The 17763-nt window shown below is 46.4% G+C and overlaps 1 protein-coding gene across 1 annotated transcript in view; it reads right to left on the minus strand.

Moving 5' to 3' along the window:
* Nucleotides 1-17763, minus strand: part of FSTL1 (follistatin like 1) — a 50756-nt gene that overhangs the window by 12140 nt on the left and 20853 nt on the right. Inside the window, exons 3-6 of the mRNA XM_024769343.1 lie at nt 5450-5554; nt 2645-2774; nt 1777-1809; nt 362-492 (exon numbers count right to left, since the gene is read on the minus strand). Coding sequence (XP_024625111.1) covers nt 362-492; nt 1777-1809; nt 2645-2774; nt 5450-5554 — 399 coding nt within the window. The remainder of the gene's footprint in view (nt 1-361; nt 493-1776; nt 1810-2644; nt 2775-5449; nt 5555-17763) is intronic.

Here is a 17763-nt window from a genome sequence, read left to right on the forward strand (position 1 = left end):
AAAGCCAAACTGGGTGGGAAAGAGGCTGAAGTGGCCTGGGTCTGGGTATTGGCAGGCAGCTCTACAAGGTGTCATATGGAGGATGGGGATACAGCCTGGCCATATTTTTCATGGACAGGCTCTCCAAGACCTTTGTGGCTTTAATTGCCCAAAGGGAGCAGCCCATGTGTGTTAGATCCCAAAGGCTGGACTCCTGGAGTCCCACTGTCTGTCACAGCTTCATGGAATGATCTATGAAGAAACTTAGGGACTCTAGGCAGGTTTATGTTTCCTTGTGGTCTGGGAAGATGTGATCAGGTAATGGGAGAGGAAGACTCTCTTTCTCTGGGCTGAACAGTCTTTGACTCCAACTCTGGTTTACCTTAAAGTACTTGTCTAGGATTTCACTGTAGTTGCTGCCTTTAGAGAACCAGCCATCTGGGATGATCTCCGCTTCCAGCCACTGGATGATGCGACGCCGGAGTTCATCGCGGTTGGACTGATAGCAAACGACTGCAGGAAAGGGGAGGGAGGTCAGCCGAGCAGTGAGGACCCCAATGTCACCCAGCACCGCGCACGTGGGGACTCAGTGCCCAGGAATCTGCATGTGTCATCTCACTGAATTCTCACAGCAATCCAGGGAGACAGGATTATCACACACATTTACAGAGGAGTCAGCCCAGGGTACACACTAGAGAGTATCTAACCCAGGATTCAAGCTCATGTCTAAAATATAAAGTTTGAGAATGTTGAAACAGAGATTATGTTGCTAAGGCGAGAAAAAAGAAAGAAAAACAAAGGACATTTTCATTAACTTTAGGAAGCTGAGGGGAAAAAAAAAATCAATCAATCAATAGAACAGCTCTCTTGGCTCAAAAATGAGCTGAAATAATAAACGAATAAGTGAAAACATTACAATTCTTTATGCACTGGATTTCTGATTCTTTCTATATAGCTTTTCGTCTCTCTCACTTAAAAACTTCTCCCACTTAAAATTTTATACTTTATTATGAACAACAGAAAATGAGGCCAAGGAAGGGCACATTGAAGCCCTGCTCTGGACAGCTGTTCATTGTAAGCCACATGGCAACAACAGGTGGGGCTGAGAGTCCAGTGGATGGGGAAGCAGAGAAGGGAAAGCTTTGGCAAAAGGGAATTCCTGGAGGCAACACATGTTGGGATGTGAAAAGGGCACTGAGCCAGGGAAATGAAACTATGGGCACTTTCCCCCACTCTGCCACTTCCTAGCTGTGTGACTCAGGGAAATTTACTTAACTTCTCTGAGCCTAGATTTCCTCATCTATAAGGTAATTATAGTAAAAGCTACTTCACAAGGTTATTGTGAGGATCTAAGGAAAAGTGTATGCTGAAGGAGTCTGGTAACTATAAATCATGAGGAAATTTTAAATTTGTATTCATAGAAAACCATGGAAAGAGTCTCACTGTCATTTCCAATCACCCCTTTCAAAACGAGTGTCCTATCTGATTCTCCTTGTTCTGTGACACCCGCAAGTCTCACAGAGCACTGAAGGAGGGACTTGGTGGCTTTCCCATCCTTGCAGTTCAATCATTACTCAGCAAAAATGGAAAACACAGCCAACATTCTGACCCAACCAGCTGCTTCCCATGACAAGCACAAAAAAATGCAGTTTTGCAGCTTTTGTGAGCTATGTTGAGGAGTGACCAGTTCTGGGTCACAAGTTCTGACACACTGAAGATCTTGTGAGCTTTGGCAGGGATTGTGGAACATGGGATTTCCTCCCTAAGATGCACACCGTAGAAGAAACAGGCACTCACCTGGGCTGGCAGATGGACTTACAGATTTCTTCTCTGCAAGACAAAAGGAGAAAATGCATAATGCAAAGTGAAGAAAAAAGAAATTTCTGTGTATTGCTAGGATTAAAACTGCCCACATTAAGGGGGCCACTTATATCTTTCCATCACTTCGTCTTGAGTCCTTATATCCTCTCCTTCCAGGTCCCACGTTTGGGGATCTTTGCTTCCCTGCTTTGTTTGACATTTTGAGGCCACTGAGTTACCCTCCTGATATCACACCTCCTATTGTTAGCTTGCGGGGGGCGCGGTGCTGCTGGGGGTTTGAGAATTCATACAGAATCATTATGGACAAAGAAATGGAGACCAACATGTGGGAAACAGCTTCTTATTTCTCCAAGGAAGTTCAAGGCTGGCCAGGCGGCTGGTGTCTCGGTAGCAACAAGCTTGGGACCCCTTCCCTCTTACCTTAATAGCAATGGTTTGAGTGTGAATTAGAGGAAATATAATATTATCAGGGCTGAGAGGTGCCCAAATTTTAAAAGCATAGGATATGTGAAATTTATCTGCTTTCTAAAAAGGTACAGAATTCAGTTAAATGCTACCATATTATTGACTGTTGATGTGGTTCCCTATCCACTATCCATCTCCAGACAGCACTGAAAGCCACATTGGGAATCTGATGCAGGAAGCACAGGGCAGAGGCCTGGGCCACCCAGGGCAAACCCAGCAGGCTCATGAGCACCAAGGGGGTGCCTCTCCAAGCAACTGGGTGGTCTCCACAGCTTTGGGCACTATGCTCAGGGTGGAAAGGACTCCAGGAAGCCAGACACTGCTCCGTTCCATGGCTCCCCAGCTGGAGCTGTGATGTGGTGATGAGAGCACTCTTTACCTTTGCAGTGTCCATCGTAATCGACCTGGATTTTGGATCCAGTGAGGCAGGCATCTCTATGCAGCTCGCAGTGGTTGAGGTAGGTCTTGCTGTTGCTGCCACACACAGGCCTCTTGTGAGGTTTGCATTGCTGAAACAGACCGCGGAGGACGTTGGTGCAGTTAGGGCTGAGTTATGTGTGCACACGTGCACACACGCACACGCACACAGAGCCATCTTGTGAGGGGAGTCCCCACCAGCAGAGATGCCTTCTAACCTGCCAGGGCAACAGGGAGCCTCAGCTCTGGCATCAGTGACCTTACCTCACTCATTGTTAGCGGGACCACAGCACCTTGCAGCCCCTCGTGGTGCTCTGTGCTGATCCTGGCCCAGGGTCATCTCTTCTTCTCAATGAAAAGAAATAAATCCCCCCTACTCCAACCCTATCAAATTAGCAGGAAGGGCATTTTATTCGAAGTCAGGAATCTGGATTATTTATCACTCTATCATTTTGTAGAAAGTCAATCAATGTCTCTAGATGATCTAAGATCCCTTAAAATTCCAACATTCTTTTTTTTTTTGGCACGCGGGCCTCTCACTGTTGTGGTCTCTCCCGTTGCGGAGCACAGGCTCCGGACGCGTAGGCTCAGCGGCACCCGCTCACAGGCCTAGCCGCTCCGCGGCATGTGGGATCTTCCCAGACCGGGGCACGAACCCGTGTCCCCTGCATCGGCAGGCGGACTCTCAACCACTGCGCCACCGGGTAAGCCCTAAATTCCAACATTCTACGACACAAAACAGCCAGAGCTGGGAATGTGGAGAGACTGAGCACATACAGCTCCCTACCCCCATCACCCCAATTCTTCACTTATTCCAGGGTCTAGCTACAAGAATCTTTGCTCTCTGGCTTTATTTAGTATTTTGTTTTTCTCCTAATCTCACAACAGTTGCTGTGAGGCAGGGGCAGGGGGTGCCTGGGTCTTTGTGAAGTACTACATAGTAAATGAACTAAGGTTCACTTGGCAACCTGATTCTACTTGGCTATACTATATAAAGTGCCATTGTGACAGGCAAACTCAGTTTCTTTAGACTTCATGATTTTTTTTTAGTTTCTTTTAAATTCATTTAATTTAATTTATTTATTTATTATTTTTGGCTGTGCACGGGCTTTCTCTAGTTGCAGCAAGCGGGGGCTACTCTTTGCTGCGGTGCGTGGGCGGTGGCTTCTCCTGTTGTGGAGCACGGGCTCTAGGCGGGCGGGCTTCAGTAGTTGTGGCACGTGAGCTCAGTAGTTGTGATTCGTGGGCTCTAGAGTGCAGGCTCAGTAGCTGTCGTACACGAGCTTAGTTGCTCCGCGGCATGTGGGAGCCTCCCGGACCAGGGCTCGAACCTGTGTCCCCTGCATTGGCAGGAGGGAAGTCCGAGACTTCCATGGTTTTTGAAAGGGGTAAGGGGGGAGCAAGTTCTGCTCAGACCTAATAAAGGCACTAAAGTAAAAATGAGCAGCTGTGGTAAAAGAACACAGAACCCCGGAACTGGAAAGTAGCCCAACCTTTCCAACTTATAGACCAGAATACCAAAGCCCAGAAAGACAAACTTCTTTTAACCAATACTTACCACTGGGTTCTTACCATGTGCTGGCCCTGAGCAAAGCCAAACATGGTCTGTCTTTATGGCATCCAGTGGCAACTAATTTGTTTAAAATCACACAATGATATATGGCCGAGCTGAGGCTAGACACCAGGTTTCTGGACCCTAAATGGCCACGCAGTGGCCAGGAACACCACTAGTGAGGACATCCCAGAGTCCCCAGCAGATTTGGTTTGCAGGTTTCTGAGTTGGGGACTTCCTTTCTGGGACAATGGGTCAGGATCTTTCAACAGGGGACTAAGGTGGGTGTATTTACTTGTAGAATTACAGATGAATTTCCAGTCTTGGGTTCATTTGACAGAAAGGGGAAAAAAGGGCATACATCCAGGTTATTTATGTTTGCCAAGAGCAAGAATCCTGCCTACAAAAGAAGTATTTCTTAAAAGGTCACTTTGTTTTTTAAACTTCATTAAAAACAAAACCAAACCTGAGAAATCTGCATTCCATCTAATATTTTAAAATATGCATATCCTTTGACCTAGCACGCCCCAGTGGGACTCTTTATCCTACAGAGATAAAGCCAGCAGCATGTAAGAACATTTATAGAAAGATGTCATTGTTTGTAGTGGTAAACAACCCATGAAACAACCTAAATGTCCATCTATAGGAAAATGATTACATAAATCTGGTTCCTGTACATCACTAAATATTGAGCTATTAAAAAATGAGTTAGAACTATATATGCTGACCTAGAGGGTTGTTGTTATATATTAATGAGTATAAGATACAAGTTGCGTATATCTAGATCTGTCTATATTACGATCCCATTTTTGTATAAAATAGGGGGAAACCCTATATGTTTATAGCTGCATAGAAAACAAACCCGTGTGGAACAAATATACACCAAACTGTTTACACTGGTTATTTCAGACTAATGGGATTTGAGGGTTATGGAGAAGATTATTAATTTTATGTTTGCATAAATGTCTGTACTACTTGACTTATAAAAAGCAATTGTTAATTTTGTAATTTAAAACTCTTATAAAGCTAAACTTTTTTTAAAAGGAAAAATATCCCTACATTCACATCTGATTTTTAACTTCTGAGATAAAAATTTCACTTCTCTCAGATAGACAAGGTGTGCTTTTATAAAGATGATGAAATCGTTGGCACTGCTCTGCAGACTGGTAGCTCCAGGGAGATAACCACACTCTGGCTCCCACCCTCGGGACTTACCTCAATGCAGAGGCAGGTGGGCTCTCCCTTCTCTGTGACTGCACATTCCCGGCCGGCTCCACAAAACACATTGGCACAGATCTTGGATTTGCTCCTTGGTTCCTCCTAAAACACAAAACCATCAAGGAAACCCTTGTGTCAGTGAGATGAGCCCATCTCCGGATGAGCCAATGGTGGTGATTATCTCTCAGGCTCGGGCCGTGGCCTAGAGTCGAGGCTCCTGGTGCTGAAGGGTCCTAAACAGCCAGAAGTTCTCCCCAACAGCCAGCATCCGTCTTGCTGGCACTGCTCCTTCTCAGGCCCAGCTCCCTATGAATCTCTAAGATTGTTTCTCAAAGAGCAAGAGCTTCTTTCTTGCAGGCTTCCTTTCTTCTAAAACGTTTACTGAGCACCCAATAAATGCCAATACTAGGCTAAGGACTGGAGATAAAAAGGCATAGTCCCTGTCCTCAAGAAGCTCCATGGCTATCCAAGGAAACAGAATAAAGAGACCTCTAGAAAGCAATGAGGAAGTGTTAACAACAGGAAGGTGAGACTCAAACAAGACTTTCTGAAGATAAGATGCCTTAACTGACTCCTACAGGATGAGAAGAGCAAGCTAGGCAGAAGTGGAAATGCTTGAGAGAAATACAGATACCTGAAGGACCAAAATCTCACTGAGCAGTGTTCAAGGCACTGCCATCTCAAAAGGCAAAAGAAGGATGGCTAAACCATTGGAAACATGGATCTGCTATTATTCGACATGGTCTTACGCAGCCCCTGCCCATATCTGCCTCTGGCTTCAAGACCAAGAGGGCCAAAGAATCACATGACAGAACTGTTCTCAAACCACTTGTGGTCAGACATTCGTGTTCAGACATGTGCAGCAAAACTGACAAGGCAGGGAATGGTCCCAGTCTGTGCCACTGACAATGTGGGTGTTCACAGGCACTAATCTGTCAGTGACACAGTCCTTCCCTCCTATTAATTGGTGGCAGAAAGCTAGCCCCACCTCATCTGCCACTCAGGTCAGCAGTAGTGGAGGCTGAACGACGGAGAATGTGATTTCTTGAGCCCTTTTCTTGACTGCATGGGTAGGCAGTCACCAGTGCCTCCAGGCTTCTGCCCACTGGGGTAGCATTGGCCGTGGAAGAACCAGCAAAGATGGCAGAGGCTGGGATGGGGTCGTGGGACTGGCTATAGTAAAGATGGGGGATGGAACCTAAGATTCCATCCTTCAGGCCATGTCTGCCGTGTCATGCAGAAAACTCACACCCGCAAAGCTTGTAACTGTAAAATTCTTATAGTCGGTAAATGTTTTACATCCAAGAAAAGGTCAAAGAAAGCAATAAACAAAGTGGATGTTGAGGGCTGAGAGGGTATGTCCAATACAAGTTGGTCTGCTGCCACCCGGAGGCTGCTTTGCAAACTCTAGGTTATTTTCTCTCTGAGCCAGCTTGCCCGTCATGCAGGGCTCCCATTGGTCTAGAAACCCTTGCCATGCTCACATTTCATTGGTTCACAAGCTGTTGCTAAACCCATTCTCTTTTGGATGTTGCTAAGGCGAATTCAATAAAGCTGGCAGGGAGCAAAGAAAGAGGAAGTAATTCCCAGCAGGCTGGGGGTACTGGAGAGCTGTTGTTTCCTAAACCAGGACTGGAGATAAAATCGAGTATATTCTCCAGGCAGGGCCCTCTTGGAAACTCCCTGGGAATGGCAAGCAGCTCTAAAAATGAAGAGGAAAAGGCTATTGCTGACCAGTGTAAAAAAAAATCTCACGTAAGACTACCTTCTCCTCTCCCCCTTCATGAAACAACATGCTGAGGGCTACAGCCAAATATATACCCCCAGTGAGTGTGTCACGTGAGTTAAAGACACACTACTGCATAAAAAAGCATGCTCAGACATATGCCTACACTCAAAGACACACCAGCAGACAGTCCCACAAGCCTTTACCACTTACTAGCTGTATGTCCATAATTAGTCACTTCAATTCTCTGAGCCTTGCTTTCTTCATCTGTAAAATAGGGGTAAATACCTGCCCTACCTTGTGAAGATGAAATGAGATAATATATTTGGAACTGCATCATAAACTGTAAAGCAAGCTGCTTGCTAAGTATTATTCATTTTAATGATTATAGAGTTTCCTGAAGAATAACCTGTGGCATTTACAGAGCCTATTTTCATCTTATGTTTGTTTCTAGTGAGTATTAAAAATAAAAGCTTTTACTGATAGGTCGAACTCAACCCAAGTCATTTTTCAGAAATAATTCTCAAAAACCCATTTAAAGAAACAGATACCCTTTACATAAAATATAATGACTAATAATTGAATAGTACTATTAAAATTTACAAAGCGTTTTCATACATACAATTTCATCTTACTGTGGACAGCCCTGCAAAAACATGCGTATTATTAACCACATTTTATAGATGAGGAAACAAAATGGGAAGGTCGAGTAACTTGCCCAAGGTCCCACAACTAAAAATGAGGAGCTAGGATTCCAACCCAGATCTTCAGACAATAGATGACTAAGCTCCTATTATAAATGCCTGGCGCCCTGCTAAGTGAATTTCATTTTACAGGATCTTATTTAAGCTCTACGACAACACCATAAATCAGACATCATAACTATCCCCATTTTATAGATGAGTGAGCTAAGCCTTAAGAGCTTAAATAAGTAGAAAGTGGCAGAGTTAGGGTTCTACCCAACCAAAGGGAAAACTATTCTTTTATATTTGATTTATTTTCATATCTATAAGATTGAAAATTAAAGAAATTATGATGGGGATTTGATTTGCATAATTAGCAAATGTCAGGAGAAAGTGCTTAAGGCTATGACAGAGTTAGATTTGATGTCCACCTCCCACCTCTGCTCCTTACTTGCCATGGTTGTGGGCAAGGTACTCTCTTTAAACCTCAGTTTCTAGTGTGTAAAATGGGAACACTAATCCCTATGAGGACTGTGGGAGGGTTATATGAGAGGTACTGCATGCAGCACAGTGCCTGCCACACAACAGGAAGCGGCCGTTATTACAGAGGGCAACTGATTTTCATACAATTTTCCCACCGTGATGCTGTCATCACCTTGGGCTGTCAAGTCCCCAACCATCCTTCCTTACACTGAATAATACTGAGAGCAGCACTGACCGAATGGAAAAAACCAAGGGCCTAACAACCCTGTTATCGTGTCTGAAGACCACAGAGAAATGCTAGCTAAACAGCATTCCTCTTTGCAGGTGGCACATCTGTCAATAGGGGGCAATCTCTCTCTTTGTGTTACGGAGCTTGGAGCTGCAATGCAGAAGCGCAGCTTTGGCTTCAGCAGCTCCTCCCAGCTCTGTCCTCCCAATCGAGATGTGACAAAGCGGGGTGGGAGAATGGGCGGGTGCCCTGAGGGCATCAGGACACCAAGAACCAGGGATTTGCTGACTTGGGAAAAAACATCTAACATGAAGCCCTCACAGCACACCAGCCCCCTATTCTGCCCATTCACAGGCATGCCGTCATGTAGAAATCAATAAGGAAGAAAAATTTCTTTGTGTCATTGAAAGCCCTTCTCCAAGCCCTATGTTCTCTGGGAGCAGGGATGTCAGGAGCATCCCTGAGGCTCCTGAGAAGTTCCTCAGAGCGGTAGGTGCTCTTACCCATCTGCTGAGTGACTGATTCTGAGTGGGGGAGAACATCTTGAGAGGGGATAAACATGGCAGGAACATGCTCAAGGTACAGGACAATGGCTGCCTGGTGTGTGAGTGGTGGAAGAGAGAGATGAGGTGGGGGCTCGCAGGTGGCAGGGGGCGGGTCAGGCCAGGTGATCCAAGGGGCTCTCCATGGATCTGATGCACAGTGAAGACCCTGGGAAGTTTGGGACGGGGCAGGTGACATGATGAAGGTGTTGCTTTCGAATATTGCGTCTGGTCCCTTCCAGCTTGGAAATACTGACTCAAAGTGCAGGGCAGCCTGGAGAGAGGCTGGAGACAAAAACCTGCCAGGTGTAAGGCCGCAATCTTGTGGGGGGTGACCAGGGCCTAGGGCTAGTATTAATCAGGGCACCTACAACTGAGTGAGGCTCTTCACAGATCTCTTTGTCCTCACAACGTCTGTGTAGGTTTCCATATTTTTAGTTCCATGTAACAGACAGGGAGGAATTATAAGATTCAGAAAAGCTCTGTGATGTGCAGAGTCCACATAACTAGCGAGAGCGGCGTCAGAACCGGAACACAGATCAGCCTGACCCCAGAGTCCTGATAATCCCTTATGGGGAACAGTCAAATGAGCTGCAGGGAGAGGGTACAGCTACGAGGGCTGGTACAGGGAGGAGTCACAGGCGCAGTGCAGTTCTCACAATGGAAAGAAAATTGTCTGCTTTACTACCATAAAAATTTTAGGAATTAGGTCCCAAAGCTGTATGAGAATTTCACCTACGTAGAGATGACGACGTTGGCATCTGAATATTCTCTGGGAGCGTGAGGTCGCAGGTATGTGAACCGGTTGTCTGAATATACCTGTGTGACTGAGTGGAGAGAGGGAATGTGTTCTGGAAGTGAGGCCACCATGATATATTGAGAAAAATCAACAAAATACTTGCTCCCTATGGAGAAACATCAAGTTTCTAGCTTTATGTTGACTTGCTTGCTTTTATGTTGTTTTCATTGTGTTGCAAGCCATGCTCTGGGGGTTTGGTCTCATGTTACTCTGCACACTTCAAATTCCCCTTGGTAAAAGACGACCGGGAACATTGCTGACTTTTACCAGGGAAAAACGTCCTCTCTGAGCCACTGCATGGTGATAATGATACTTTCTGTTTGAATAGCAATTTTGACGAGTCTGTAATTTTTACTGTTACTTTTATTTTCCAAACCTTTTAGGATAGGCAGGCAGGGGTTACTTCTAAGGTCCCTCCAGATGTAACATCCTGTGATAAAGAAGAAATGGAGGCTCACAGCTGTATTGACTGGTCCAAGACTTCATGGGTACAGACCTGGGTCCTGGCCCAAGGTCTCCAGACTTTATTTCCAGTCCTCTTTCCACTAAACCACTTTGCCTCTCTACAAATCAGAGCTAGAAAAGGTATTGTCTTGGATCCAAGGTCTAAAAAAAAAAAAAACAAAACAGAAATTATCTTTGCACTTGAAAAAGGTCCTTTGCAAGCCATGGGAAAACCAGTTATTTGCAAAACCACCAGTAGAGGTGACAGGGTGTCTGAGTCTCTGGGCTGACCAGCACTAAGCCTGAACATAAAATATGCTTTGAATGTTTAAAAGAAGTCTTCTGAAGTAAAACAATTTCTGGAAGAACAGTGTGCTTTGGCAGGGGAGGAAGCTTATAAGCAAAGCCATAAAACTGTCAGCTTAATATACCATCATCATTTCACTAATGTGAACTGGGTTGGCTCTGTCCCCTCCATCCCTTTTCTCCTTCCCAACTTTCTTTTTGAAAAAAAACAGCCCTACGTATGCCAAGGTGGAATTTTGGCTCCCCTTGCCACTATTCTGTGACAGAGCGGCTTTGCTGACATGAGAAAGGCTCTCCTTGCTTTGCCAGAATTAGTCATGGAAACTTCACAGGAACACCAGGGCCCCTCAGATATGCTGAGCACCAGAGCTGGGGACAAAGGAATTCACAGAACTGGGGAGAGCAGGAGACCTGGGTGGGGCACAGGCTGGGACGGCCGTTCTGGAATGGAACCCAGTAGCACAGGCTTGAGAAAGCCAGGAAGAAAGCAAGGCCACTTCAGGACCCTGAAATATGGCTGGAGCATCAGGTGACCTTGCTCAATTCTCTGATTCTTTTTCTCTGAAGAGTGTGTTGCTGCGTCCTACATATTCCAGGAAAGAGGAGGAAGGAGTGACTTCTAGCAGCTGCTCTGATGCGCTTGGCAATAGGCACTGTGTTTGTCCCTCCCTCGTGGGTGCTCACAGCCAATCCCTCATCTTAAGGTTTAGGCACCAGGGCCAGACCCAGGTTTTGTGGGGCCTGAAGCTTAAACAAGTTGAGGGGCCCCCCTTAAGCAAAAGAATACACCACTGTGACTGCAAAATTGGGCACAGGGCTTTGGAAGTGGGCCTTACAAGTAAAAGGACCGAAAATGAAGCTTAATTAGCTTCTCAGTCAATCTGACTCACCATAAACAAGAAGGCTTTGAGGCCTTTAGTCTGTTAGTCAGAGCCCTATTTAATATTTTATGCACACAAAGTATATCTCAAGTAGACTAAACGCCCGCACATTTTGGCTTCCCACAGACTCACCACATTGTCTTGCCAGAGAAAAATGCTCAGTAAACGTTTTTTACATTAAATGTCATTTGGGGTTCTTCAGGTTGGTGTCAGTGTCAGTGGCCAGCGACAATGCACTCAGGATGTTTGGGGTAAGGCATGGCTAAGCTTCATGATATCAAAATAAGGGCTGCATCACCCCCCAAATGTATTGTGTGCATGGAAATGCCTACTTTCAAATTTCAAATGGGACAAAGCTGTTTACCTTAACCACTGTCTTTGTTATTTTACAGATTCTGTCACATTCTCTTAAGTGCTGGCCCTGTCACACAAGGATCTACACTGCCATCTTCATATGGAAGCCCTTTCACCTTCCCAGCTGCTCATCTGCCATCTCTGGAATGCCTCCCCCTCCATATGTTAGGACTTTTTTGAGGTGGCCCAGATAGAGCATGGCAGACTGGATACTTGGTTTCTATATAATGGTAAGTTCAGTTTTCTGCAGTGGTCTTGTCCAGTCATAGCATAAACAAATAGTGGCATTTAGTAAGCACAGAGTTAGCAATATGTTAGGCCCTTTCACATGGACTGAAAATAATCTCACAAGGGTCTATGAGGGTGGAGTATTCATCCCTGTTGGCAGTGAGGAGGCTGTAACTCTGAGCTGTGTGTGAGGCAGGTAGGCATTTCTGCTCCCATGCCTTCAGGTCATGGTCCACAGCAATGAGCTGGGTGTCTTCCTGTGGAGTGCCATGCTATCTCCCCAACTCAGGCACATGCAATGATGTCACTCTGACAGGGGCTCCTGGGCTCCCCACTATCTGTCAACAGTCTTCAGAGTGACCCCTGGGAATTCCCAAGATAGCGTGGCAGTCTTCCTAAAGGGTGCTTTTTGTAAGTTCCCTGGTTTCACAATTTCACCCTTCAGTTTCATCAGAACCCTGAATGGAAACTTTTAAGCCAGACCACTCTCCACCCTGAATTAGTCTGTTAGGTGTGAGCATGGTATCATTTTCTGTTTTCCAACCATCTGCCTGAGACTTGCCCATTTTAAAGGACAAAGTAGAGGGTATGGATAGTCCTCTAGTCTTCTTCAGTGAAAGCCAAAGCAAGGAGTTTAAACCTCTCAGAAAGCGTATTTGATAATGCCTATAACAACAAACAAGAAGGATAACAGGGGCTTCCCTGGTGGCGCAGTGGTTAAAATTCTTCCTGCCAATGCAGGGGACACGGGTTCGAGCCCTGGTCTGGGAAGATGCCATATGCCGTGGAGCAACTAAGCCCGTGTACCATAACTACTGAGCCTGCACTCTAGAGCCCGTGAGCCACGACTACTGAGCCCGCGTGCTACAACTACTGAAGCCTGCGTGCCTAGAGCCCGTGCTGTGCAATAAGAGAAGCCACCACAATAAGAAGCCCGTGCACCGCAACGAAGAGTAGCCCCTGCTTGCTGCACCTAGAGAAAGCCTGCGCACAGCAACGAAGACCCAACGCAGCCAAAAATAAATAAATAAAATAAATAAATTTATTTTAAAAAAAAGAAAAGAGGATAACAGCCTGTGACCAGCATGGTACAAGTCCTGTGGCATATACTCTAAAAGAGTACAGGATATGGCCTCTGCCTTCACAGAAGTTTCTAACGTAGTCCGGGAGACGAAACTAACACACACAGACCAATGCAGTCCTGAAGTCAATGGGGCTGACCTTAGGAGATGGGTGTCATGGACGAGGTGGGACTCGTCCTGAAGAATGGTAGGATCTGGACAGAAAATCTGTAAGTTTCTGAGCAGGAGGGGTTTTTTTTGTGTGTGTGTGGTACGCAGGCCTCTCACTGTTGTGGCCTCTCCCGTTGCGGAGCACAGGCTCCGGACGCGCAGGCTCAGTGGCCATGGCTCACGGGCCCAGCCGCTCCACGGCATGTGGATCTTCCCGGACCAGGGCTTGAACCCGTGTCCCCTACATCGGCAGGCGGACTCTCAACCACTGCGCCACCAGGGAAACCCTAGCAGGAGGGTTTTAAGAACAGTTGGGTGGTGGTATGTGGGAAGAAATAGGTCAGGAGGAATTGGGGGCACAAGGAAACCAGCTAGAAAGAGTCTGGGGTGATAAGTCTCATGGAAGGCAGTGACATGGATTCAGAGAAAGGAAGAAATCCAAGAGCAATCTCTAAAGAACAAGGGGATCTGGCAACATACCAGACAGAAGAGAGGAAGGAGAAAATCCAGGGAGCTGCCAAGATCTTTGGCTTTGAAGGCCTGGAAGGCTGCTGGTGTGTCTGTCAGAGTGGAGCCCTGGGAAGGGGCTGAATGAAAGAGGGGCAGGCGATGATGAGTTAGTTATGGACATTAGTCTAAAGGGACAGTAAAACATCCCACGAAGTTGAAAATAACGGATTGGAGGTGCACATCTGGACATCATCTGTGTAGATGATGAGAACAAATGAGCTCAGGAGGAAAGGGTGGGAATGGAGGGCTGAGGGCAACTGAGACAAAGGGACAAGATGAGCACAGAGAGCAGCAGAAAGGAAGGCAGGTTGCCCATGGGGTCCTTGTGCAAATCAGAAAACGTGTCTTCCCCTTTGGGCAGATGCAACACCGGGCCAGGTTACAGGGCTTGGCAAGCAGAGTGCAGGCTGGATTTCAGCCGCCCTCACCTCCTTGTGCAGTGAAGAGCCTGCACAACTGTATGGGGGCTGTGAAGGCAGGACCAGCCAAGAAAGCAGAGTAGGCACACTCAGAAAACTGGGAGCAAAACCAGGAAGTCCAGAGAGCTCCTAGAAATGGAAGATGAATGGCACTGCATGAGAAATGCTCTGGCAAACATTGGGAAGTAGGAAAAAAAAAAAAAAAACCCACAAAAAAACTTTTAAACCTCTGCTAAAACCTGAATCAGTAACCCAGGCATCAGACCAGGCAGAGGCAGTGAGGTCCTATGTAAAGAGAATTGGTGCAAGAGCCTGGAGAGAGGCCTTGGACATGTCTCTGCTTCTAACACACTGTGTGACTTAGGGCAAGGTGCTTGACCTCTCTGGGCCTCAGATTCCCCATCTATAAAATGTAAGTGTTGTTGATGATGCCAAAGTCCCTTAAACTGTTAGAATTCTCTTACCTAGGAAGCACAGGAATTTACCATTTCAGATGTTCCTGAGTATCAAACTTTAATCTCCCAAGGAAACTAACCTAAACTAAACTAAAGATGTTGGTTATGTATAGACCCTCTTGAGGGTGTTTCACGGTTTTTGCTGGGCTTTGGTGGGGGAATTAAAGTTGGATTTCATAGTCAAAGGATTTTCATAAGCAATGCTTTTTCATTCCCTCCTGGATCATGGCAGAGGAAATCAGGGGAGCAGTAATGGGACCCCAACTGAGTGGCCTGATTTCACTCTTAACTGGTTGGAACCCTCTACTCCCCTAGAATGCCATTAATAACATTTTTATTCTATTTGTGTTTGCCTTGCAAGAAAAAAAAAGGAAGAAAAGAAGGGAGAGAATGGCTAAAGGAAATTCACATGAGATTCACAATTCTTCATTCCTGCCAAGAACCTGTCACTGAAGTATGTCTGGGACTGCCAGGACTTACATTTACTCAGCATTCATGCTCTAATTATTTCCACATGTAGTTCAAGGAAAATGGTTGATTAAAGGTTAAAAAAAAAAAACGCACACACCTAAGTCCCAATTCCCTCAACTAAAGAAGGGAGACAGCTCTAGGGCAGCTGTGGAAGAGTTCTGAGAGCCAGTTTTAGAAGTGTCCCCTGCAGTGCTGGCCACATCTGGACCAACATCCCCACACATTCCCGGCACTCCTTCCCAAGCAAGCCAACCCTCCACCTCCCCAGGCTTCCCAAGCCCTGAACAAAAGAGAATTCACATTCTTTGGACTTCTGAGTGGAATACAGGATTTATTCCCCTGCTTTGGTGGAAGGCAGAAGAGACATGAATACAGGCTAAGAGCTACAAGTTCTCCTCACCAGCCCTTTTGGCCTGGGCTCTTCTCAATTTAGGTAGCTCCTGATATCACATAACTCCTAAGGAAGGAATCCAATGTGGCAGAGAACTTGGGTACCTTCCCTGAACTGGGGGATAACCATTTGTGGCTCCTTTCCATCATCCCAGTTTGCACATGGCTCTCCCTAAAACTGAAAGGCAATCCACCGCTCTCCAAGGTGGTTCACATGATCTGGCACCAATGCCAACACTGTCACCTACTTGGCCACATTTAACCAGGTCTTTGGCACGTGGCTCAGCCTTCTTCCTCTCTTCTGGGTGACTTCATTGTTTACTTGGCCTTCTCACCTCCAGGAATCCTCATTTCTCAAGTCCTCTGGCTATAGGCACTTCAGGAGGTGTCTGTGAGTAGAGCAGGTGGCCAAAGCAGACTAAAATAAAGGGTATGGGGCAACTGAGGTACTACGTTTGAAAAGAAAACTCATTACCCTTTGAAAATGTCAGCACCATGAGGTATTGTTATCTGCTTCTTTAACCTTCAGATGGGCAAAGAACATCCCACAGGACCAGCTAAAAAAATAATGTCACCGGGCTTCCCTGGTGGCGCAGTGGTTGAGAGTCCGCCTGCCGATGTAGGGGACACGGGTTCGTGCCCCGGTCCGGGAGATCCCACATGCTGCAGAGCGGCTGGGCCTGTGAGCCATGGCCGCTGAGCCTGTGCGTCTGGAGCCTGTGCTCCGCAAAGGGAGAGGCCACAACAGTGAGAGGGGAAGTCTGATTTATCGTCTGGATTGCCCCAATTCTTCCTGTCCTTCAAAGCTTAGCTCAAGTTACACCACTCCATCCTCAGTGACTTTTTCCTTTTGATTGGTATGAATTCCTCCTTCCTTCTCTGAACGTTCATCCCTCTCTGTATGAACTCCTTTTGATCACTTTTAAAAAACTTTTAATTGTGCAGATTTTGTCTTCCCAGCTGAACTATAAGTTTCTAAAGGACAAGGATTATGTTTTAGAGTTCTGTCACAGGTCCTGGCATAGCACCCTGTGACACTCAGTCAACCTTCGTTGAAAGTATGAAAGGGGGACTGAACCCCACTGCCCTAAGGACTTGGAGCAGGGGCAGAAAGCCAGCCCTTGTGCCAGCTTCCCTCCTGGGGCTGCCCCCTTCCAGGACCAGTCTTTTTGGGGAAATAGGATCAAGACCCAACTCTTCCACTAGGCCATAAATATTTAGCTTGGAATTTCACTAATTAGAGATTGCCTTAGACCCACAGAAAGACATTGGGGTGCACGTGTATGTGTGTTTTGATAAAGTGGACAGGAGAACAATGGGGGACTGAAATGACTTTCAGACATGTCCTTGTTCACAATTAATGTATAACCTAGCTGATACGCTGAGGGAATGAGAATTTGGTGGAGGGAGGGAGGGTGGAAGATGAGGTGATGCGGGAATATGAGGTCCCTCAGGGAGGGCAAAATTGGGTGGGACTTCAGAGTGTAGCGTACAGGCCACCCAAGAGCAGCCCAACAAGGTGGCCTATAAAAGGGAGAAGTGGACATGAAGAGAAGCACGTGAGAAGAGGCCAAGAGAAATTGTGCAAATGGGCTTATTATCAAGGCAGCTGTTTTGTGTTACCTCTTCTCAGGAACCCCACCCGACACTGCCCTATGGGTAGAAGGAAGGCAAGATGGTCAGTCTTCCTACATGAGAAAAAGAGGCTTCTTGCCTTGTTCTTCCCCTCCTCCAGTCTGAGAATATCTCTAGCCACTCCCCTCTGGCTCATCCACTAGGCTGACCTTGCAGTGGGCTGGAATACACTGAAATGAGTTGCCAGGGCAGGGCAAAGACTTAGCTGTGCCCGTGTGATTTATTTCCCCTGGTGCTTGGGGAAAAGGAATTGTGATGTCCAACCAAGAGCTGAGACCATTTGACAGAATGGAGCGGGCAAGAGGGTGGGGGGAAAGCCAAGAAGGCAGGGTTGACTGGAACAAAATAGAACAGAGAGACCCAGAGACCCAGCATAGCAGAGCAGCCTAAGTCTCCTCTTTAAAGACATAGACAAAGCCCTGGGAATCTTTTGGGGTAGTGGAGCTGAAAAGCATCTGTCAAGTTTGCAGCATCCTGGCAATTATTCTCCAGCCCAGGGAATGCAGAAGGGGTTAAAACCCAGC

Source organism: Neophocaena asiaeorientalis, unplaced genomic scaffold (genome assembly GCF_003031525.2).
Source record: "Neophocaena asiaeorientalis asiaeorientalis breed wild unplaced genomic scaffold, Neophocaena_asiaeorientalis_V1.1 scaffold671, whole genome shotgun sequence".
Lineage (NCBI taxonomy): Eukaryota > Metazoa > Chordata > Mammalia > Artiodactyla > Phocoenidae > Neophocaena > Neophocaena asiaeorientalis.